This window comes from Medicago truncatula, chromosome 2 (assembly GCF_003473485.1).
Source record: "Medicago truncatula cultivar Jemalong A17 chromosome 2, MtrunA17r5.0-ANR, whole genome shotgun sequence".
Classification (NCBI taxonomy): Eukaryota; Viridiplantae; Streptophyta; class Magnoliopsida; order Fabales; family Fabaceae; genus Medicago; species Medicago truncatula.
The window spans coordinates 8,553,665-8,578,698 of NC_053043.1; the positions used below are offsets into that span (position 1 = coordinate 8,553,665).

The 25,034-nt window shown below is 34.6% G+C and overlaps 3 protein-coding genes across 3 annotated transcripts; 1 reads left to right on the forward strand and 2 right to left on the reverse strand.

The window, feature by feature from the left end:
* Positions 1-13,753: 13,753 nt before the first annotated feature.
* LOC25486210 (putative pectate lyase 2) lies at positions 13,754-15,919 on the reverse strand. The gene is made up of 4 exons (XM_013607421.3): positions 15,121-15,919; positions 14,733-14,836; positions 14,504-14,642; positions 13,754-14,200 (listed from the first exon to the last, which is right to left on the reverse strand). The coding sequence occupies exons 1-4, from the start codon at positions 15,886-15,888 to the stop codon at positions 13,982-13,984; spliced, it is 1,230 nt and encodes a 409-aa protein (XP_013462875.1). The 5' UTR covers positions 15,889-15,919; the 3' UTR covers positions 13,754-13,981.
* Positions 15,920-17,033: 1,114 nt separating this feature from the next.
* Positions 17,034-17,501, forward strand: LOC112419318 (uncharacterized). The gene has a single exon (XM_024776891.1). The coding sequence runs from the start codon at positions 17,034-17,036 to the stop codon at positions 17,499-17,501; it is 468 nt and encodes a 155-aa protein (XP_024632659.1).
* A 3,407-nt stretch (positions 17,502-20,908) lies between these two features.
* LOC25486211 (stigma-specific STIG1-like protein 1) lies at positions 20,909-21,561 on the reverse strand. Its single transcript, XM_013607422.3, has one exon. It carries the CDS (start codon positions 21,444-21,446, stop codon positions 21,039-21,041), a length of 408 nt encoding a protein of 135 aa, XP_013462876.1. The 5' UTR covers positions 21,447-21,561; the 3' UTR covers positions 20,909-21,038.
* Positions 21,562-25,034: the final 3,473 nt, after the last annotated feature.

A 25,034-nucleotide genomic window follows, 5' to 3' on the forward strand; every position in this document is an offset into this window, starting at 1 on the left:
CCATTAAGTAATCTACTAACAAAGATAAGCCTTTTAACTTGGATGAATCATGTCTAGATGTTTTTGAAAGTTTGAAAGAAAGATTTTCAATAATCACTGCTCCTAATTGGAACTATCATTTTGAGTTAATGTGCGATGCTAGTGATTATGTATCGGGTTTGTACTAGGATAATAGATGAATTTTTTTTGCATGTTATTCGATATGCAAGCAAAGTTTTGAATGATATGCACAAATAAATTATGCTACCACAAAAAAGTGGTATTAGCCATAGTGTTTGCATTAGAAAAATGTAGATCTTATCCTATTGGAATAAAAGTTGTTATTTATATTGACCATGCAACAATCGAATACATGTTAAATAATTCTGACTTAAAGACAAAAGTCATTAGATGGATCTTGCTGCTACAATAATTTGTTTTGGAAGTCGAAGACAAGAAAGGAACATAAAATTTGGTAGCATATGAAGGTGAAAAACACAAGAAGGGGGGGGGGGGGGGGGGTTGAATTGTGTTTTCTTTTTCTCTTAAAAAAAATACTTCTTCTGATAAAACTTCAGAAGCAGTTTGATTGCTTCTGATGAAATGATCAGAGTCAGATTGCAGCGGAAAAGAACAGAGCAGAGAAAAGAAAGACAAAGACACAGGCAGTTATCCTGGTTCCTTCCACAACACGGAAGTAGTCCAGTCCCCCTTGCACTTCCAAGGAGATTTCACTATAATCACAAGATTACAACTGCTCAATACTTTCTAAGTATGAGACTTCACAAAACTATGCTCAAGCACACACGCAAGAGTCTTCCAATGCTCAAGCACTAAGCAAGAGACTTCTAATGCTCAAGCACGCAGGCAAGAGACTTCTAATCAAACAAAAATACAGAGAATTGAGTTTGAATTGAACACTTGATATACAATCAGTGGTGTTCACAATACAATACAGAAAAGACTCTAGACTTTGAATTTCTAAGATGTATCAAATCAGTGCAGAAATTCAGTGTGCTTTGTAGAATCAAATTGACAGAGTTTTGGCGCTTTTAAACTTATGTATCTCTATCTTCAATCTTCAAGTCTTCACTCCTTTATATAGAGGCGTGAAAGAGACGTTGAGATAATCAGCACGTCTAAAGAGTCGTTTGAAATCCTTTGATTATCCACCAGTGATCCTTTGCCTGATTTGGGTGTAGTCCTTTGAAGAATAAACTTCAAATTCATTCCCATCTTGAGTGTACAATTCTGCAGGCATGGCTGTTGTTTTGTCTTGTAGCGTAGACAGAAAACAGAGTAGTGGAGGTAGTGGTTGTACACTTGTACTTTGTCAACTCTATTAACGAGAGACAAGAGCTCAGTGCTATCCATATATCCGTTGATACCTCCCTTTCAATTCTTCGTTCTTCTTTGATAAGACTGAATTGAGAATCAGCAACTTTGAATCTTCAGTTTGATTAAAGGATCAAATGTAGCTTCTGGTGAAGATATTGCTTCTGATGAAAACTTTTGCTTCTGATGACCTTCTTCTTCAGATGCTCAGAATTTCTTTTTTTTCATTGTTCTTCCAAGACCTATTGAAATAACTTGAGTAGCCTTTGGTCCTGTACACTTGAACAATTATTAGTAATAACCAATTGACAATTTTTAATACCTTGTTATCATCAAAACTTAATAAGGTTCATTGTGAAACACATTTTGTTCCAACAATCTCCCCCTTTTTGATGATGACAAACAATAGTATTTAAAATGTTCAATTGTTGTTGATCTAATTAATAAGTTGACTACTGGGACAGAGGTTTGTAAGCTCCCCCTGAGTCTAATAGATCTTTAAGGTGAGGTTTGTAAGCTCCCCCTAAGTTCTATTCTTATTAATTAAATTTCAATAAAATACTCATAAAATCAAATCAGAAGTATTTAAAAGAAATTTAGAAGGGTTATAGTAGGGCTCAGTGCCTTAAAAAATACTATACATTTACTCTCCCTTTTGTCATCAACAAAAAGAATAGAAACAAAAGAAAGAGTATCAGAGCAAGCAGCATTAAAAACAGTAAATATCATCAGAGTTAAAGCTTGTAAAACATATTGAAGGTGAAAAAGCACAAGATCCAGAAACAATGATAATATATATAAAGAAAGATTAAGATACAAAGACACAGCTACTAAGAACAAAAGTAAAAAACAAGCTAGAGTTGGGTGTGCAACTAAGGTTGGGCTTGCTTATACAACTGTTCTAAGAGATACTTGATCTGATCATCCTTCTTCTGAAGTAGCTCATCCTTTTCCCTCATTCTTCTTTTATATCCAGCCTGAATTCTAGCAGCCCTAGTGATGTACTCTTCTTCTGGATAGAAAGGAGTGATGTCCAGCAGAGGCACAAAATTCAGCTCTTTCTCCTTAGCTGCTTCATGCATATCATCCAAAAGCTTCTTCAGCATAGCAGAGTGAGATGACACACATTTAGTTCTAAGCTGATCCAGCAGCTCATCAAATCTCTTCTGTAGATCCATCCACTGATCATAATAGTGAATAGGAGGTACAGGAACTGTTCTGCGAAGAGTCAGTGCCTGAATCTCATCACTAAGTCTGATCAGTTGTTCCTCTATATACTCAGACTCCAGGATATGGTCAGGGATGGGTGAAGGTTCAGTTTGAGTTGTATTTGATGTGGAAGGTTGGTCAGAGGTTAAGTCTATTATAGTGGGTGAATCTGGTTGTTGTTGTTGTTCTGTTGTTTGGTCAGAAGGTATATGTTGGTCAGAAGTTGTTTGGTCAGGAGCAACTTGTTCAGAGGCAGTTTGCTCCTGAATAGTTTGCTCAGGGATGGTTTGGGTTTCTGTTTGGGTTTCCAAGACAGTCTTTTCAGAAACTGTCTTAGAGGCCTTAGTGGGTGTTGGTTGCATTTCACCACCTAGATGTTTTTCTAAGTTGTGAAGGGTTGAGGATTCTTAGTGTTGGGGGGTTTCTGAAGTAGTTGCATCTGAAGCTACTTCAGAGGCTTTTTGTGGAGTTTGGTTATTTGGTGAGTTTGTTTGGGTAGGTTCAGGTTGTTGTATACTAACAGGTTCTGGAGTATCTGGATATAGTGGATGAGTAGTAGGCAAATTGAATTTCTCACACAGTTTTATCCTATTTTTTGAAAATTCTATTTGAGTACTCTCATAGTCAAGTGTTCCATATTCTGTTAGTTTGGTAGGTTTGGTTTTTAGAAGCTTGTCTATATGTTGGCTAAGGGGTTGGTCATCTGATTCTGTGGATGATGAAGAGGGTGAAGAGGGTAGAGATAGAGACTGAGTATTAGTTGGAGCTTTAGATGGATTACCTGAGGACTGAGCTTCTGGATGAATTGCTTCTGGAGCTTTTGAAACTGGTTCTGATGAAGTTGCTCCTGAAGCTTGCTTATTCTTCAAGGCTTGAGAAAGCAGAGTTGCTCCATACTGAACTGTTTCTTGCTCTAACTCAGAAGCTAAAGCAGCGATGACAGGAGTAGGCACATACCCTGCAGCCTTGAGACGCTCATCCCTTTCTTTTTCATACAAAATCTTCATCCTTTTCTTTTCTGCTATCTTGGATGCAGAAACCTCCCTAGCATACTGCTTCATTTCTTCAGTCATTTCGAAACTGGGCATGACTATGGGCTCAGAAGTTGCAGTCCTTTTTGCCTTCTTGGGGCTTGAGTCTTCATCCCAGTTCTCTTCCAGTTCTTTCAACATTTCTGCCCTTCTTCCTTCAGCTGTCTTCAGATTTCTTGTTAAATTAGACCTCTTCCTTTTGATGGTCTGAAGAGCAGCTTCTCTTTTCTTTTTGGGACTTGAAGGCTTTTCAGAAGCAGCTTGATCAGAAGCAGCTTGTTCAGAACCAGTTTGTTCAGAAGCAGGCTGTTCTGCTGTTTCTTGAGTACTCCTTGTCCTTTTACTGATAAGAGGGACATCATCCAAATCCTCCACTTCCTCAAGAATGGTGAACATAGCAGATTTTTCCTTCTTGGCTTTCTTATGCTTCTGAGCACCCACCTCAGTAGCATCTTCAGCAAGGTATTCTTCCTTGGTGATCTGCTTCTTTTTAGATTTTCTGCCTTTGGCCACAGGCAGATCACCACCATACATTTCTTCTGGGATATCTTTCAGGCTGATTTTCTTGTTGTAGCTTTTGTAGTAGTCCAAGATGTAGGCCCTTTGCACATCCAGGGGATCTTTCTTGCAGATGGGGATGTGATGAGTGACTAGATCAGATATGACATCAGATTCATGCATATCTGTATCTAGTTTCTTGCATGTTGAAATCAGCCTCATCTTGACTAGAGTTGCCCCATTGATTATTTTTCCTGTGACTGCTCCCAGCTTCTGATTATCATAAATACCCACGTCTTTCAGGGCACTTAGGAGTCCTCCTTCTTGAAAGATTATGGAGAGCAGCCTTCCATAAGGAACGTACTTCCTGTTCTCCATCTGACTCTTATTGAGTTCCTTGATCATGTATTTAAACATATACTTAGGAACGTTCATTGTTGTTTCCTGAGAGATGGTGTGATGCAGAAAGACTTTGTGACCAAGTGAAGGTTGATCACTTCCTCCACCTTTGGGAAAAATGTTTTCATTCTGGATCTTCAGCAGCATTTTCTTTTCCATGCTTAAGGTGCTGTAAGGCTTAGCATCCTTTGATCCGTAGATAGTGTTGTTTACTATTTCCTTCCAAGGGCTTGTTCTGGGGTTAGGAATCTCTTCTCCATCGTATGTCCCAGCAGCATCTCTCCTCATGGCTTGAGCAATCACTTGCTCATTGATTGTTACAGGAATCCCCATGACGTTTGATCTAATCTCAGTCCCAGTGAAGGCGAGTAGACCCATTTCTTCTCTGGTTTTTCCCTCCAAAGTAGGATCAACCAGAATCATCTGAGCTTCTTCCTGTTTAGCAGCAACTTTGTCAAACACTGAAGCTCTTACCCAGAATTGTCTGACAAGCACTTCATAAGTAGGACCGTTGAGAAGACTGAAGTAACTCATTAGCTTCTGCTTCTTGTAGAATTTTACCAAGTCGCACCCATGGTGAGTTAGAGAAGTGAAATCCACAGGATTTTCCGCTTGAATGATTAGCTCCCATTCCTCAATAGACATAGTTCTTCCTTTGATTTCATAAGCAGGAATGTCTATATCCATATTCGATGAAGAACCACCGGCAGAACTTGAAGATGCCATTGATTTGAAGTAGAATTAGGGTTCTAAGGTGTTTTGAGAGGTTGAGAGAATGTGCTTACTTACACAGAGGGTTGAGAAGAAATTAGAAAGTGTTTGTTGTGAAGTGAGAAGTGTGTGAAATGACTTAGTGTTTTTATTAAAACGTTTGTAATTCAGAAGGGACAAACAAACACAGCATTAATGACAAATTGGGGGCGCGTGTAAGTATGTTAAAAAGCGAATAAAAACATCATTGCCCTTTTTGTTATACTCCAATACAGATAGACCACGTCAGAGACTCTTCAGAAAACTACTTTTTGGGTAATGGGACAGCTGTTACATAAAGTAACTACCAACGTTCCCACTAACCAAGCTATTCAGAAGCAAAGAATAACACTTCTGAAGTTTTAGTGCTGACGTCATCTTCAGAAGCACATTTTCCTCAGAACCTCAGTTAAGAGCTTCTGATGAACCAAAATGCTCCTGAATAAACTTCAGAACCAAACTTCTTATTCAGAGGCAAGCAATTTTTCAATCAGACACAAAATGCATGTTCAAATTTTTCTTAATAAAATCAAATCTTTCAACAGACAAAGGTTTTGTAAATATATCAGCCCATTGATGTTCAGTATCAATGAATTGTATATCTAAAATTCCTTTTTGAACATAGTCTCTGATAAAATGGTGTTTGATTTCAATATGCTTGGCTCTTGAATGTAGAATTGGATTCTTTGACAAACAAATAGCAGCAGTATTATCACAATAAATGGGAATACTGTTAGCATTGATCTGATAGTCTTCCAACTGATGTTTCATCCAAAGTAGTTGTGTGCAACAACTTGCAGCTGAAATGTACTATGCTTCTGCTGTAGACATAGCAATAGTTGCTTGTCTTTTGCTTGCCCAGGATATCAGATTCTCTCCCAGGAATTGACAATTTCCACTGGTTGATTTTCTTTCAATCCTATCACCAGCATAATCAGCATCACATAATCCAATCAACTTATAATCTAGGGATTTCCTATACAGGAGTCCAAGATTAGTTGTTCCTTTCAGATACCTGAAGATTCTCTTAACTGCAGTTAAATGAGATTCTCTAGGATCTGATTGAAATCTTGCATACAAGCATACACTGAATAAAATATCAGGTCTAGAAGCAGTGAGGTATAACAGAGAACCAATCATACCTCTGTATAGCTTCTGGTCTACTACTGTTCCAGTATCTTCTTTGCTTAAGGTGCAGGTTGGATGCATTGGAGTGTTCATCACTTTACAATCTTCTAGCTTGAACTTCTTCAGAAGCTCCTTTGAATATTTTGTTTGATGAACATATACTCCTTCTTTACTTTGGTTGATTTGAATTCCCAGAAAGAATTTCAATTCTCCCATCATACTCATTTCAAATTCATCCTGCATTAACTTAGAAAATTCTTTGCAAAGAGATGCATTAGTAGAACCAAATATTATATCATCAACATATATTTGCACAATCAAAATATCTTTCTTAAGAGTCTTTCTGAAGAGTGTTGTGTCAACTTGTCCTCTTTCAAAATCATTTTTAATTAAGAAATTACTTAGTCTATCATACCAAGCTCTGGGAGCTTGTTTCAAGCCATATAGTGATTTCTTAAGTTTATAAACATGGTCAGGATGCTTAAGATCCTCAAACCCAGGAGGTTGTTTAACATACACTTCTTCTTCAATGACACCATTAAGAAAGGCACTTTTGACATCCATTTGATATAATATTATGCCATGATTAATTGCGTAGGATAGAAGTAACCTGATTGCTTCCAATCTTGCAACTGGAGCAAATGTTTCAGTGTAATCAATGCCTTCTTGTTGACTGTAGCCTTGAGCAACAAGTCTGGCTTTGTTTCTGGTTACTTCTCCTTGTTCATTCAGCTTGTTTCTGAATACCCATTTTGTTCCAATAATGTTCTTCTGAAAAGGTTTGGGTACCAGATCCCACACATCATTCCTTTGGAATTGATTTAGCTCTTCTTGCATAGCTAATATCCATCCATCATCTGTGAGAGCTTCTTCAACAGTTTTAGGCTCAATTATTGAAAGCAGTCCTATTAATGACTCTTCTTGTCTAAAATGTGATCTTGTTCTTCTAGGACTATTTTTGCTTCCAATGATTAGCTCCTCAGGATGTGAAGATTTGTGCTTGAATTTAGGTTGAATAACCTGCTGAGTGTTATCTTGAAAGTCCTCAGAAGCAATTTCATTCTGTACTTTTGGGCTAGGTTCTGCTTCTGAATTAGACTCAGCTTCTGGAGTGATTTTAGTTTCTGGACTAGATTCAACTTCTGTATACTTTTCAGAATCAGAAGGTTGATCAGATTCTGATGCATCTTCAGAATCAGTTGTACCTGCATTACTTTCACTTTGCTCTGAAGTTTTACTTCCAGGCTCTCTATCATCAAATTTTACATGCATAGATTCTTCAACACATTGTGTTTCTGAATTATACACTCTGTATGCCTTTGACCTTTCAGAGTAACCTAAAAAGATTCCTCTTTGAGCCTTGGCATCAAATTTCTTCAGATAGTCTTTAGTGTTTAAGATGTAACAAGTACATCCAAACTGATGAAAGTAAGAGATATTGGGTCTTCTTCCTTTAAAGAGTTCATATGCTGTTTTCTCCAACATAGGTCTGATATAGATCCTATTTTGAATATAACATGAAGTATTGACTGCTTCTGCCCAAAAATGTTTAGCTAAGTTGTTTTCATGGATCATGGTTCTGGCCATTTCTTGTAAGGTTCTGTTCTTTCTTTCTACAACCCCATTTTGTTGTGGAGTTCTAGGAGAAGAAAACTCATGGAGAATCCCATGTTTTTCACAAAAAAGTTCAAATGGCTCATTTTCAAATTCTCCATCATGATCACTTCTGACTTTCAAAATTTTCAATTCTTTTTCAGATTGTATTTGAGTGCAGAAGCTGCTAAACACTTCACATGCATAGTCTTTACTTTTAATGAATTTTACCCAAGTCCATCTGCTGTAATCATCAACAATGACTAATCCATATTTACTTCCATATAAAGATGCAGTGTTAACTGGACCAAAAAGATCAATATGGAGTAATTCTAAGGGTCTGGAGGTTGTTACAATGTCTTTAGATTTGAAAGAACTTTTCACAATTTTCCCTTTCTGACATGCACCACAAAGTGCATCTGAATGATAATCAATGTTAGGCAATCCTTTGACCAGTTGTAACTTGCTAATTTTAGAAATTAATCTCCAATTAGCATGTCCCAACCTTTTATGCCATACCCATTTTTTATCATTCATTGACAGAAGGCAAACTACCTTCTGATCAGCCAGATCAGAGAAATTTATTTTATAGACATTCTCAACTCTCTTTCCCTTGAATGTAATGGATTTGTCATCCTTGTTGACTAGTGTGCAGTTGGTCTTACTGAACGTTACATCATACCCATTGTCACAAAATTGACTAATGCTCAATAGGTTATGCTTCAGACCATCTACTAGCCACACATTATTAATTGAGATGGAGGAATTACCAATAGTACATGTACCAATGATCTTTCCAGTTTGGTTGCCACCAAACTTCACTTCTCCTCCATCTTTCATTGTAAGGGTAAGGAACAAAGCTTTCTCTCCAGTCATGTGCCTTGAACATCCGCTGTCTAGGTACCATGACCTTTGTTTCTCTCTTGCCCTTAAGCACACCTGCATTTTTGGCCAATTCAGATTTAGGTACCCATATCTTCATGGGTCCTTTTGGGTTAGTTTTGGAGGTTTTACTTTTCCTCCCTTGTACCTTAGGGTAAATGCTGAGTGGCTTCTGATCATTCAATACTTTAGGTCTGACACCTTTTGGTATTGTTTTCTCAGAAGCAGTAGCTGCTTTGTTCTTCTGATCCTTTTGTTTTGGGATTTTAGATTCTGGTTTAATCAGATTCTGATAAACAGGTTCTGATCTTTTCAGAATTTTAATCTTTTGACTCTTAGGATCAGATTTTGTCATTACCTTGATCTTAAGGTTTTCTGGCTTTGATGTAATCTTAGCCTGTGAACCAGAAGCTTCAGGTTTTGAGCTCTTGAGACTGTATTCTTTGGATTTCTCCTCAGAATATCCAATCCCTTTGCCTTTGTTCTTGTATGTGCTGTAGATCATAGAAGCAACTTTGCTTCTGTCTATTCCAGCCATAATAAAATCATCCAAGGCAATCTCATGTTTATTGCCTGAACCTTTATCACATTTTTCTTGTAGCTTCTGACAAAGACTCTTGAGTCTATCTTCATATGTTGTTGATATGAGGTTAAACCCTTTGAGTTCTTCTTCAGAAGCTTTTAGTTCCAATAGAGTTGACTTTTGTTGTTTCATCAAATCAACATATTTTTCTTTTAAATCTGTCAACTCATTGGTTCTGTGTTCAAACAGTGATAAAAGTTCTTTTAGAGAATCAACAAGTTCTTGTCTAGGGATTTTGGAATATACCTCATTTTCATCTTCTGAATCTGATTCAGCTTCTGATACTGCTTCTGATGATACTGTTGCCACTAACCCAACGGCTGCCTTAGCATTATCATCAGCTTCTTCTTTATCAGAACCAGATTCACTATCCAAATCTTCCCAGGTCGCCATCAAGCTCTTTTTGATTTGCTTTCTGAATTTACTGGAGTTGAAGCTTGATTTCTTGGATTTGCCTTTAAACTTCTCCTTCTGAAGATCAGGGCAATCAGCAATGAAATGACCAGGCTTCTTACAATTGAAGCATCCCTTCTGATCTTCTTTCTTGAAGTTCTTGTAGCTACCTCTCTTGCTCAAAAATTTCTTCTGCTTCCTTGCCAGATACTCAAGCTTGTTGGACAGCATAGCCATCTTTACAGATTGATCTTCATCAGAATCTCCATCAGGTGATTCTTCTTCAGATTCACTGGCTTTGTAGGCTTTGGAAGACTTTGAGGTCTTTCCTTTAGATGATAAAGCAATGGATTTACTCTTCTTAGAGGTTTCATGCTCATTTAGACTCATTTCATGCACTTTGAGTGAGCTAACAAGATCTTCAACACTTAAAGTATTTAGATCCTTAGCTTCCTCAATAGCAGTTACTTTGGGTCTCCATCTTGAAGGTAAGCTTCTCAAAATCTTACTAACATGATCAGAAGAAACATAGCTTTTCTTCAGTATTTGCAATCCAGAAACTAAAGTTTGAAATCTTGAGTACATTTCTTCTATACTCTCATCATCCTTCATTCTGAAAAGTTCATATTGATGAACTAGCATCAAAGCTTTAGCCTCTTTTACTTTCTTGCTGCCTTCAAAGTTTGCACATAGAGAAGCAAACATAGCTTTCGCAGTAGATTTGTCACTCATTTTCATGTATTCGGTGCGAGGTATAGAAGCCACAATGATTCCTCTTATCTTGTGGTGTTTCTTATAAAGCTTCTTCTGAGCAGGAGTATGTATTCTTCTGTCTATAGCAGCTCCTTCTTCATCCAAATCCAGATCATCAACTCCATCTTCCAGTATATCCCATAGCTCTTCATCCAATCCCATGATAAAGCTGTACATATTAGTTTTCCACCATGAAAACTCTTCTGGATCTCCATTAAACTTTGGAGCTTTTCCAGAGTCTGTTTTCTTGTCAGCAGTATCATAGTCATGCTTGACACTTGTGTATTTTGTAGTAACTGATTCCTCATCTCCAGACATGTTTTTCTAATAGATCTTGAACTGTAACACGGTTAAGTGCTGTGATAACAGAGCAAGCTCTGATACCAATTGAAGGTGAAAAACACAAGAAGGGGGGGGGGGGGGGGTTGAATTGTGTTTTCTTTTTCTCTTAAAAAAAATACTTCTTCTGATAAAACTTCAGAAGCAGTTTGATTGCTTCTGATGAAATGATCAGAGTCAGATTGCAGCGGAAAAGAACAGAGCAGAGAAAAGAAAGACAAAGACACAGGCAGTTATCCTGGTTCCTTCCACAACACGGAAGTAGTCCAGTCCCCCTTGCACTTCCAAGGAGATTTCACTATAATCACAAGATTACAACTGCTCAATACTTTCTAAGTATGAGACTTCACAAAACTATGCTCAAGCACACACGCAAGAGTCTTCCAATGCTCAAGCACTAAGCAAGAGACTTCTAATGCTCAAGCACGCAGGCAAGAGACTTCTAATCAAACAAAAATACAGAGAATTGAGTTTGAATTGAACACTTGATATACAATCAGTGGTGTTCACAATACAATACAGAAAAGACTCTAGACTTTGAATTTCTAAGATGTATCAAATCAGTGCAGAAATTCAGTGTGCTTTGTAGAATCAAATTGACAGAGTTTTGACGCTTTTAAACTTATGTATCTCTATCTTCAATCTTCAAGTCTTCACTCCTTTATATAGAGGCGTGAAAGAGACGTTGAGATAATCAGCACGTCTAAAGAGTCGTTTGAAATCCTTTGATTATCCACCAGTGATCCTTTGCCTGATTTGGGTGTAGTCCTTTGAAGAATAAACTTCAAATTCATTCCCATCTTGAGTGTACAATTCTGCAGGCATGGCTGTTGTTTTGTCTTGTAGCGTAGACAGAAAACAGAGTAGTGGAGGTAGTGGTTGTACACTTGTACTTTGTCAACTCTATTAACGAGAGACAAGAGCTCAGTGCTATCCATATATCCGTTGATACCTCCCTTTCAATTCTTCGTTCTTTTTTGATAAGACTGAATTGAGAATCAGCAACTTTGAATCTTCAGTTTGATTAAAGGATCAAATGTAGCTTCTGGTGAAGATATTGCTTCTGATGAAAACTTTTGCTTCTGATGACTTTCTGCTTCTGATGACGTCATCTCTTCAGGAGCAGTTTAGCTTCAGGAGCAGTTTTCTTCAGATGCTCAGAATTTCTTTTTTTTCATTGTTCTTCCAAGACCTATTGAAATAACTTGAGTAGCCTTTGGTCCTGTACACTTGAACAATTATTAGTAATAACCAATTGACAATTTTTAATACCTTGTTATCATCAAAACTTAATAAGGTTCATTGTGAAACACATTTTGTTCCAACAGCATATATCATCTGTCTAGAATAATAAATGATGAGGTGACAAACAAAGAAAGGGAGATAATGGAAGAATTTCTGGATGATAAGTTGTTTGCAATTTCAAGAAAAACAATGGTTGACACATATGGCTAATTACAAAGCGGCAAATGTAACTCCTGAAGATTACAATTGGGATCAAAATAAGAAATTCATTAATCAGGAAGCTACATAATATGTTTGGAATTATCCTTATTATCTCTTCAAAATTGGGGTTGGCAATCTTTTGAGAAGATGTGTGAACTGAGAGGAAGCAGCAAACATCCTTTGGCAAAGGACTGCTGCAAAGGTCCTTCAAGAATGATTCTACTGGCCAACAATCTTCAAAGACGCCTATGCCCATGTGCAAAAATGCGATAACTATCAAAGATCAAGAAGTATCTCAACGCGTCAGGAAATGCCTTTCAAGAATGTTCTGATCAGTTCTTCCAATTCAAGGAAAAGATGAAGAGATACCATGATAAAAGAATATTAAGGAGATGGTTTGTTTCACGACATCAAGTATAAATGTTTAATTATAGATTAAGACTCTTTTCTGTGAAGCTTAAATCTAAGTTTTCAGTACCCTTCATAGTCTGAAAACTGAAATCATACGGAGGAGTAACAATTAAGGATCTAATGCCATAATTAATTTGAATTGTAAATGGACAATGACTAAAAATTTATCTGGGTGATGATGAGCAAAATGTAGCTACCATTCTTGTGCTGCAAGATTAACATTGAAATCAGGCGTCGAGTCGAGCTAATGATATTAAACAAACGCTTGTTGGAAGGCAACCCAACATGTTTACAATTATGTTAGTTTATATTTTGCATAACTTTTACTGTTGTATCGTGTAAAATTTTGTGTTCTGCAATTTTTGCTAGACAAAATTATCTCGCCAAACAAATGAAAATCATTGCCAACAGTTGTTTTCTTAGGCATAAATTATGAGTTCCTTAATATGAGCTCCTAGGGCACATGTTAGGATTTTCTGTAAGTCAATATAATTTAGTAAGTTATTATAGAAACTTAATCAAATTATAATACTCTCATCGTCCCACAATAACTATAAATGCACTTATCTCAGACATATTAAGAGAAGTCTATACCACATCATCCTTGTTAAGGCATTAGTGTATCAAGTTATTTTTACAACATTAGTGTATTGACTATTATCATAAATGGAATGTAGAATATAATAATTTGGAAATGATGAACATATTATCAGTTAGAGAATATACAATTAGGAAAAAAAATATTATATTAAAAAGTGAAAATGAAAACATATACATTTGCTTCAAAATTCAATTCATACGTATTTTTTCTTATTTTTGTCAAATCATGTTAGTGTTTAAGTAATTTTCAGATAATAGTACACAAAAGACCATCAATCAAGATAGTCTATTGTAGCTTCTTGTTTTTTTTTTACAAAATTTTACGTATCCTGATGATTTAACTAAATAAATAAGTCGTTCAAAGTTTTCCAAAGTTCCTCTTATTGTTATGAGTATTAATTTAAGGTGTTAGAAGATTAGTTAGTATACAAGAATAAACTCTTTGATTTATGCACTCAATTCATTTTCACTATAAGAATTGATCTCAAACAATCCTATGTGATTTTTCTCACCACAAACTCAGACTTAAACACATTGTAACATTGATATAAAATAATTGTAAGAATGTGGCATATAATTCTTGGTACATGCATCCCTTCTAATCGAGATACTAAATTCGTGCAGGCTTCAAGAATTAAAATATTTGGTGAAATTAACATGCTTTGTCAGCAACACAATCAAGAGGTCCTGCGTTGAGTGTTAATAAAGGCACCATGGATGCCTTAGCAGCAACAAAGTTTTGAGATGATGAATATAATGGGGTACAACTTCCATAACCAGATGGTACAAAATAAGCACCATTTAAGAATTCATCTCCATAAGTCCTCCATTTCCAATTTTTCCATTTTCCATCGGTTTCTCTCTTTGTAACCTGCCACAATTAAATAAACAATACTCAACTCAAGTATATATAATATAAGATGAAAAAATGAAATCTATGAAACATAACACAAGTACCAGAAAAAACATTAACATGTAGATATCGATAACAATATTAAAAAATAGAACTGATTGAATGTAACTACATGTGTTGATGTTGTGTTGACATTCGACACATCACGGACACCAGCATTGTCTTTAATTTAAAATGTCGGTGCTAGTAGATTGAACCTTTACGATCTTATGAATTAAGTACTTGTGCCCTTTACTTAGTTTAAATTAATTCCTTTATTACCTGTTTTGCATTAGAATTTTTTGAAGCTATGAAGTAATTTGCTTGACTGAAAATGGTAGGGTCAGCACTACCACCAATGGCATACATGATCCACTCATCGTATCGGTTGTTTACAACATGGGCATAACCAAATCTTACCCTGCATTTTAATTGTCATCAACCATTAACCAAATATGTATATAAAAACTGTTATTTAATCTTCACAAAATTAATCATTATAATTAATTACCTTGGCATTCTTTCTATTAGGCCACTGGCAAAGCGATTGAAAGCTACTGTTACTTTCATTACTCTATCAGCACTGTAATCATCGTTGTGTCCAAGCAGCATCACCTGCAAAAATAACATTTAACTTAATCCGTGTGAAACTCAACTTGCACCCCTTAAGCAATGTCTCGAGTTCAAGCTTGTCGATGAAAAAAATGAAGTTTGTAAGGGAGATTCCACAAAAGGTGGTCAACCAAGTTCTTGGCGCTATCATCGATAAAATCGATGAATACTTTGCACTAATAATATACTTTTAAAAGAAAGTATGTAACTAAACCATAAATATAGTAAATAATTTATTCATTCCTTATACAAATGTTGGTGGAAAACGAGTCATTGTATTTGCTTACTTTGTCATGCTGAGTGAAGTAATTATTTGAGATAGTGACAAGAGTTGAGGCATGGGTAACATCAGTAAGTCCATCAGTACATCTTGCCAAGTAGCAATGATCAATCCAAATATTAGAAGAAGCAAAAACACTTATACCATCACCATCAGAACCTTGTCGATAACCAACATGTTCAATACTACTCCTAACCATACCAGGATTACTTGGTTTACAATCATGAATACTAATACCATGCACAATCACATGACTAACACCCTGTATTGTAATACATGGTCCATTTCCAATTTCAACTTTAGCACCTCTACCATCAATTGTTTTGTAACTATTCACAATAAGTTCATTTTTCAATTTAATTACCATGTCATTTGAAAATATTATCCAAACTGGTTCTGCTTGAATTACACCATAACGAAGTGTACCTTTTTTTGGGTTTATAGGGTCATCAGAAGGGTCAGTGACTTCATATATCTCACCATATTTTCCTCCAATTGCATCTTTGCCAAATCCAATTGCACAATCTGCTAGTGATTGACGATTTGAAACCCAATTTGAATTTGATCTCCAGCATGAGTCAATTGTGTTCATGACAGCAACATTTTGTGGAGTGTTACTATTGGGGATGTTGTTGCTGTAACTTGGAGTTGGAATATTGTCTAATAGGTCGTTGTTATAATCATTTTTTGAATCTGAATTTTTAGCTAAGGTTGGTAGAATTAAACATAATGAGATAAGATGAAGGAGAATAATAAAGTTGATTAAAGTGGCCATTGTTTCTGGTTTTGAGACATTAACAAAAGGTTGAAGGAGTTGAATATATATATAAGTACTAAGTTTTATTTTATACAATGTGAGAGTGGTGCACACGATGGATGATTGAGGGGGTGGTGCTGTAACAATGTTAACTTGTGGCACAGTTAATCGTCAAGAATTGTTGGCACACATTGCCAAATTTCAAAGACGTGGTTGCACGGTTGAAGGGAGGGAAAGAAAATATAATTATTATTTAGTAGTGGGTAACCTTGAACTTAATCAATAAAAAATAAATTACAAGACATACTTCATAAACACATTTTTTTGGTACAACTTAAACACATATTTTAGTTCTTGAAAATATATTTCCCCTAACCAAAAAAGGCTAATATCAAAATTTGTGGGTTCACCTTTGCGAAGTGTTTTTTCAATATTAGTAAGTTGCGGTGAGGTAATGTCATTTACCATGTTGTTATTGATTTTAATGAGATTAAAAAAATTTAGAACCAATATTTGGAAACATCTATGTGATAGATTAAAGTAAGAAGTTACTAACCCTACGATATGAAAGTTGGATAAGTTACAATTGAAAACAGTTCCTATCTAAATAACTTGTTTTGGGGATCATCCCCCCACCGACTCAAAACTAGGTGAAATATAGAAAATCTTCCAACGGTATTTTTCGTATAAGATGTTGAAAGTCATTTAAATTGAGTAAAATAGTGGGATCATATTTAACTAAAGGCCTAATTAAATATGTTATATTTTTTATACTTATTTTGGTAATGTCTATATGAAAGATTTGAGTAAGAGTTACTCGCCCAATTGATTTGAAAGTTGGATATGATATAATTGGAAATGTTCCTACCTAAATAACTGAGTTTTGAGGGATCAGCCCCCGCTGACTCAAAAACAAGGTGAACAAGGTGAAATAAGGATTTCAACCCACAAGAAAATCTTCCAACGGGATTTTCCGAGTCAGGTGTTTGAAGGTCATTTGATTTGAGTAAAATAGTGGGAGCGTATTTAAATAAAGGCCAAATTAACTATGTAATTTTCATGATACTTATTTTGTATATTTTAAAATTGTAGATGGCATCAAACAACATTTTGCGATCACTCATTGAGAAAGAAAAATTGTCTGAAACTAACTTTTTAGAAATATGAGGATTGTCCTCACACATGAGAAAAAGTTGTATGTGCTTGATGAATCTATTCCTAAGGAGCCACCTGTTGGAGCTCCTAGGGCTCAGAGAGATGCTTATAATAAGCATCTCAATGACTCAGTGGAAGTCTCTTGCATCATGCTAGCAACCATGACTCCCGAGTTGCATAAACAACACGAGGGTATGATTGCGTTCGATATGATCGACCACCTTAATGAAGAGAAGGCTAGACATGAAAGTTTTGATGTCTCCAATGCGCTGTTCTCAACCAAGTTGTTGGAAGGAAGTCCCGTAGGACCTCACGTACTCAAGATGATTGGGTATGTTGAGAACCTAGCGCGGTCGGGTTTACCCCTTAAGCGGGAACGTGTTGTTGATCTTATATTGCAATCATTGCCAGAAAGCTTCAGCCATTTTGTCACGAACTTCCTCATGAATGACATGGAAATCTCTTCCACAACTTGAGTTCTTGAAAAGAATATGAAAGGAAAGGGAAATGTCATTTTGATGGTGAACAATGGAAAGTTGAAAAATCATCACAAGAAGCCTAATAAGTTTAAGGTCATGATGCTTTTTGTGATGTTTTTTGAACTTTCCATTGTTGACCATCAAAATGGCATTTCCCTTTCCTTTCATATTCTCTTCGGCATTTCTTAACATAGCTACAAGTTTTGGAAGAGATTTCCATGTCATTCATGAGGAATCGTGCTAGTTTCTCAATATACCCAATCATCTTGAGTACGTGAGGTTCTACGAGACTTCCTTCCGACAACTTAATTGAGAAAATGGCCTTGGAGACATCAAACCTTTCATGCCTAGCATGCTCTTCATAAAGAGTCTTAAGGTGGTCGATCATATCGAATGCAGTCATACCATCATGTTGTTTCTGTAGCTCGGTAGTTATGGTTTCTAGCATGATGCAAGAGACTTCAACAGAGTCATTGAGATTCTACTTAAAAGCATCTCTCTGAGCGCTAGGAGCTCCAGCAGGTGGCACCTCAGGAATAGGTTCATCAAACACATCCACCTTTTTTTTTTTTTCATGTGTGAGGACAATCCTCATGTTTAGGTGTTAGTCTAAAAAGTTAGTTTCAGACAGTTTTTCTTTCTCAATGAGTGATCGTAAAATGTTGTTTGATACGTTTGATGACATCTACAATTTTAAAATATACAAATAAGTATCATGAAAATCACATATTTAATTTGTCCTTTAATTAAACACACTCCAACTATTTTAATAAGTCATGTATTTTTAATTCATTAAATGATATGACAATACATCATTGAATGCATGATATGTAAAACTTTATTACATTAAAAATATATATAAATCAAACTTTATTATATCTGAAACTCTATATTGTCGGTTAACAAGCAATGTAAAATTTTTGAGATAATAACAAAGAAGATGACTAAACTATAGTAACATAAAAAAATGAAGAATAATAAAAGTTACATGTATACAGTAAAATTTAATGGACTAAACTATAGTAACATAAAAACTGAAATGGTCAAAGAATGTAGCACCAACTTATTAACTATCATCTCCCCTCAAACTCACGGCGCAACAACTAGAAGCATAGTTTGCCAAGCGAAAAAACCTACTCAATAATGCAAACTTAGACAACTACCCTTCAAGTTAACGTATAGCAAGTTTTAAACTTGTTATAAATTAACCCTGAACATAAATTAAACCAACTAATAGTATTACCGAAGTGGAGAAACCAAAGAAGAGGCAACAACCGATTCAATGAAACCATATCAAACAAATTTTGACCACTATCTTGACTAACCAAATAACTAAAAGAAATACTTTTTTTTTCTTTGAAAGAACCAAAAAACTTGTGAACACTATTTTGACACTCCAAAAAAAGAAATTGTGAACAAAATATTGACTCATAAACAAATTGTAAACACTATCTAAACTCATCAAACAAATGAACAAATTGTTAAACACTATCTTAACTCACCAAACAAAAAAACAAATTATAAGCACTATCTTCTCTCATAAAAACACCATTATAAGCACTATCTTCACAAATCTGACGCCCACTCACCGCAAAAGCCTAAATAACACCCTAAAACTCAACACAACTCAACCAAACACGAAATGCCATAATAACTATTTTTCTTTCTAAATAAATTGAACAAGAATAGTTCTAACTTATCACCAGCCATGACTGCATCACAACGAGTAATCAAGAGAATCGAGTTTTCACCAATCAAATAAAACAAAAATAAGTATTGACCAACAACGATTTCTGAGACGTAAACAAAAATAAGTATCGAATCAAACCTGATTTGCAGAAACATCCAATCATCAAAGGGATTATAAATTTGCAATCTTCACAAAATCATCAAACAAGGAATCACGAGATCACCGAACGAGAAATCAAACCATGACCCGACATCCACAAACTTTTTGTTTTGGGAACCCAACAACAAAATTTACGTTGTTGATCCATGCTTCTGAAGACGGCTAGGTTAACCTAATAAAAGTTAGGGTTAAGCAAATATATATACCAAAAACTAATGGACCATGCAATTAACTTCGAAACTTACCGGGCCAAATATCACAATTCCAATATTTTTTTTTAAGTAAATTCCAATATTTTTTTTTGTTATAAAAACAAACGATATTCGTTCATTTAAATTGATAGAAGACATTAATGTAAATTTAAAATAGCTATAAAAAGATGATTAAGTGAACAAACTAAGAACATAATAGCATAAAACGGCACAAATATGATTACATTCAAGTCTAAAAAATTCTAATATTTCTAGCTTTGCAACGTTGATGACATCAAATTCATTGATTGAATTTGCACTTGATTAAAGTTATTCTTTAAACATGAATCAAATAAACACCGCACTAAGAAAGGAAATCAAAATGAACAGAGTCACGCTAAGATGGCAAAATCACATAAACGAATGAAAGAGGATTGAAAATATATGAAAAGCAATTATTTAACTAACTTATTATCTAACATAGTAGAAAACTAATACAAGTTATCAATAAATTAAATATTAATATCAATTTCTTCTATACAAAATAAAAAACAAATATCTTAGTTTTTGTGATTTAATCAATGTATTCCTGTATTTAAAGACAAAAATATTAGTTATAAAAACAGAGATTAATTTAATCTTTAAAAAAAGAGAGGTTAATTTACATGCATTGGCAGTGTAAAACGCTTTACAATGCATCTAATTAAATCCTATCAAATATATATTTTTAGAGATATTTGGGAACTACTTGAAAAATATTTTAAACTTTCATTGTGTCAAATTAAATCCTTAAAAATATTTTTTTGGAGCCTAGTTTTGTAATATATTTTTTTCTAAAAGTTTTGCTTTGGTTTTAAATTTTCACCCTTCAAGCCCTTTAATCATAATTCATACTTGATGCTAAGAAGTATTTGAGCTAGCATAAGAAGAGTGATTTGTTTCTCAGACTCACTTCAAGCCGTGCAACTGGTTAGTAAAGGGAATGCTAGGCCGAAATTGTTAGGCCGGATGCTATGACCGGGGTTCGAACCCCGGTACCTCCACTTGTGTGTGTGAGTTTATAATGACTTTGCCATTATGCCAACCAGTTGGATATCATTAGTAATTATATGAAGAAGAATTGAGACTTTTCTCTTCATCATATCATTATTCATCTTGTACATGCACCTTTGACATACACCATAATATTGAACTGAATTTCTACTAAAAAACCTATAATAATTATAGAAAATACTTCAAATATGAAAAATGTAAAAACTGAGTACAATTTCATGTATTGGAACAGCAGCTCTTTTATTCATTCATTTCATAAACTACCAATTACAAATTTTTCTTAATTAATATAACAATACCAAACAAAAATAATAGCAAATTTATTTATTATTACACCAAGTCACCAATTAATCAACGCAAATTAAGATCAAATAAATTTTAGTAGAGGCTGCTTTATTTTGGTCACATATATACTGTATACATCTTGATCGGTTTCAAATTCTATGCATAGCTGCACATTCCATAAACACAAGAACCTCTACTTTCACACTTGTTACCACATTTCCCACAATGTTTCTTGTTACTCCTAGGGTTCACACATTTACCTTCACAGCATATCTTTGGGAAACTGCATTTCTTTCCACACCTCCCACAGTTAAACATGTCTATGGTAAAATTGACACATTTGTTGTTGCAACAATCAGGACCTGCGCTACCTTTGGTATGGCAAATCTTGGGATATTTGTCACATGTGAGAGAGATTCTATATTGTTTGCGGTTGAGGAAGTGGCTTGTTCCTTGAAGTGAAGAGTTTGGTTCTTCGTTTTCAGAAGATGATGCTGATGATGGTGTAACGGTCAAAGCCATAATTAACAAGGTCACAAGGAAAAGAGTCTTCATGGACTTCATTTTTATGTTTTTTGTATTAGCTTGTGTAAAGTAAATTGAAATTGGATATGAAGTATTAGAAATTAATGGGGTGGATGTTTTTGATCGAGAAGAATAAAAGATGGTCGATGTATTTATAGAAGATCGGGTTCAAGGAGTTAGGCATTTACATAGATTAGATTGCGTGGCTGAATTGATTATGTAAACCAAGTTAGGCTTGTTTGGCAAGAAATGACTTCACATACATTTTTTGTGTGACTAAAAATACTCCATGTTCATATTACAGTTGAAAATAAGGATAAAACATTATGTACTAAATAAGATTTTTAAGTATTAATTGCGTGTATAATTTTATTTAGCTATAATAAAAATTAAATTAGAGTAAATATTTAAAGACTTCATTCAATTTGAATTTACAGTTTATGGTATATCCTTTCCCTTAAAAAAAAGTTTATGATATATGAAAAGACACGTGGTTTTTAGAAAAAAAATAATAACCAACTAAGTGAAGTGGTTAAGAAAGCGTTGAAAAAGAGTGTTGTTAGCACTTCTTTTTATATGATGTCCTCCATATTTTATTCTTGAGAGGTGAAATGAAATAGTGTATTTTATATTGTATCCTAAATATTTATGTCAATGAACAACTATACCAAATCAACTAAAAGTGTTGATAAATACCACTTAAACTCAGGTATATATATCACTGGGGGATCCTTAATTCAAACTCAAATGAATGCGTCCAACTGGGAGCAGATTCTCTCATGTAACTTGAGAGTTCAATGAGATCTAAGCCATTTATTTTCCACTACTCCGTGCGGAGCCTTCAACATTGAAGTAATTGAATGGTATTAATGTTCACTACACTCTCTCCATTGAAAATTTTACCGAAAGAGATCTACACTCGTGTCCAACTACCAATATCATCATTTGTCAGCTGAGTTAAACCAGATTAAGAATTAAGTTAGTTATATAAGTTGACTACACCATATGAAGCCGGGTCGCATGTAAACAAAGTAGATATTTGTTTATATATATTCTACGGAAACCATAAAACGGTTACAGAAACACCACACTTCATTTGACCTTTGTCATAGCATACGCTTAGCTAGAAGTAGCAATTGTGTAACGTAAAGTTGAGTGACATTGATGACATTGATCAATTACAATGTAAAAATATTTGTGTTTCTCTCTATTTCACAAGAATTGTGACATTGTAATTGACCAATATCATCATCCAACTCTATATCACCCAAGTGCTATCCTGAGCTAGACTAGACAGATAAGAGTTTGACTTTGCTCACAACCAATGAAGCACTACAAATCGATTTGGATAACAAGAGCACACCTTCCACGTAATATTGTACTACTACTAGTTTATATCAATATAAAATCAGATTAATGCATGTATCCTCAAATAATATCTCAATCTGGTTAAATTGCAATGTAACACACCAATAATATCTCAATCTGTCAATATCAACGACAGTATATATTTTTGTTTTGTATGTGCTAGTGCTACTATAATTTTTTTAGATGTAAAAAAACTATTCAAATTAGATTAAAGTGCTCTTTTCCCCCTTAATTTTCAAAAACTTACAATTTTGATCCTTTAAGTATAGAAACTACAATTTTGGTCCCCAAGAATTAGCCTCTTTGCAATAGTAGTCCTTTAGGTCAATTTTGACTTGGTCAACGCCTATATGGCAGGCTACGTGTGTAATTATTGAATTAAAAATCCACATAATCATTTATAAATTAAAAAAAAAATAAAAAAAATTAAAAATTAAAAGTAAAGGAAAAAGGAAGAGGCGTGACATTTCCTGGGTTGGTTTTGGATCGCACAAACTGGAAGACAAACTTCTTACATCACTACTCATTCCATACATTTTCTTCAGCTTGATTTCTATAGTTTTCTATGTCATCAGATGATTTGTCTTTCACACTTGATATTATCAAATATGCACCTTCATTTTTGTCTCATATTATTCTACTTATTTTCATGACTATGCAGAGGAGAGATTGGAAAATGGATTGCTTTAGTTGCTGTTGTTTTAAGGCTTTTTTTTCACCACCGAAGACTGTTACTTAAGCATCGGTAATTATAGACCGACTCCCTCTCTTTCGTTTCTACAACAATGACATACCTCGTTCTCTCCCATGTTCCCACACTTTTCACTCTGACTGCATAAGCAATGGCTCAACACGAATTTGGGGATTCTTTTGCGATTGGGTTGGATTTTAAGATCTGTTGGTATGAATTTTGTTTGGGTTGTGGTTGAAGATGATTTTTTTGGGTTTTTTCATAGAGCTTGTTGTTGTTGTACTAGTGATTGATGTAGTACTAGAAATGGAAAAGAGTGTGGTTGCCATAGAATTGGGTTGTTGCAAACTTGAGGATGAAAGTGTAAAAATGAGTGGATTTGAGAATGAGGTGGAAAAAAAACAGAGAGGAAGTTGAAGTTTGAGAAACAAACCTAGAAAATGTCACGCTTCTTCCTTTTTCATTTTCTTTTAATTTTTAATTTTTTTTTTGATTTTTTTAATTTCTTTTTCATTCATTTAATTTATAAATGATTATGTGCCATATAGGCATTGACCAAGTCAAAATTGACCTAAAGGACTACTATTGCAAAGGGGCTAATTCTTAGGGGGTCAAAATTGTAGTTTCTCTACTTAAAGGATCAAAATTACAAGTTTTTAAAAGTTAGGAGGAAAAGTGTACTTTAACCTTCAAATTACTATAATATTTTTGTTGATTTATATGTCGACCATTACTCTCGTTCCTATACATGTCGACTTTTTCATCAACTTCCTTACAAGTCTCTTTTATGATATTACTATGGAGAGTCGACCCATATACCTTATATTTTCCATTAACACACCCTAAAGGTTGCTACACCAATCAGAAAACAACAATATCAAATTTCTGTTCTCGTTGCATATAAATCATCTCCTAAAAAAGGCTTTAATATGTGGAATAACATAGTTACGATCAGCAACAACTTCCTGAAAATAATTTTGTTTCATAAAAACCATAAACTGTGTGATAATTTTTCGGTGTTGGTTAAAAATATACATTTTCAAAATGCCTTACATTATTTAAAAGGTGGCATTTAGGGTGGGTAGAATAGAAGGAATTCTTTTCCACCATGGGAAAGTAAATATTGACGATTAGATAAAGTAGAGAACATGATTTTATCATAGACACTCAACATCAAATATTTTCCTCTTCTTCCTCTCCTTCAAACCATTGTTGGTGACAAAAAAAATAGATTTTTCAAAAACCATTCTCTAAATTTTAATGGCAAAATTTCAGAATTAAAATGATGAACCTAAATCGTTATATACAAAAAATTTCCTTGGGCATGAGTTTCTCTCCACATTCAAAAAAAAAAAAACCATAAATAAAAATTAAAACATAACATCATAGAAGAAATTTCAATTAAAATTTAAGAAAAGTTACAAGCTTTGTTAATGGTGAATGTGCTTCTCTTTAACCCTTGAACGCAATTCTCTTGAGATTTTGAGTCCCTATGTTAGTTTCATGATTTTTCTAGATCTGTGAATTTTTTATCAATTAAAATTTGAAAGATGTTGTCAAGCAAGCAT

Excerpts from the sequence above, each read along its gene's own strand:
- LOC25486210 (XM_013607421.3), bottom strand. The coding sequence starts at position 15,888 with ATGGCCACTTTAATCAACTTTATTATTCTCCTTCATCTTATCTCATTA. Across the intron at positions 14,837-15,120 it reads ACTTCACTCAGCATGACAAA|GTGATGCTGCTTGGACACAA; the intron begins GTAAGCAAATAC and ends TTATTTTTGCAG. Across the intron at positions 14,643-14,732 it reads CTAATAGAAAGAATGCCAAG|GGTAAGATTTGGTTATGCCC; the intron begins GTAATTAATTAT and ends ATTAAAATGCAG.
- LOC112419318 (XM_024776891.1), top strand. The coding sequence starts at position 17,034 with ATGAGGATTGTCCTCACACATGAGAAAAAGTTGTATGTGCTTGATGAA.
- LOC25486211 (XM_013607422.3), bottom strand. The coding sequence starts at position 21,446 with ATGAAGTCCATGAAGACTCTTTTCCTTGTGACCTTGTTAATTATGGCT.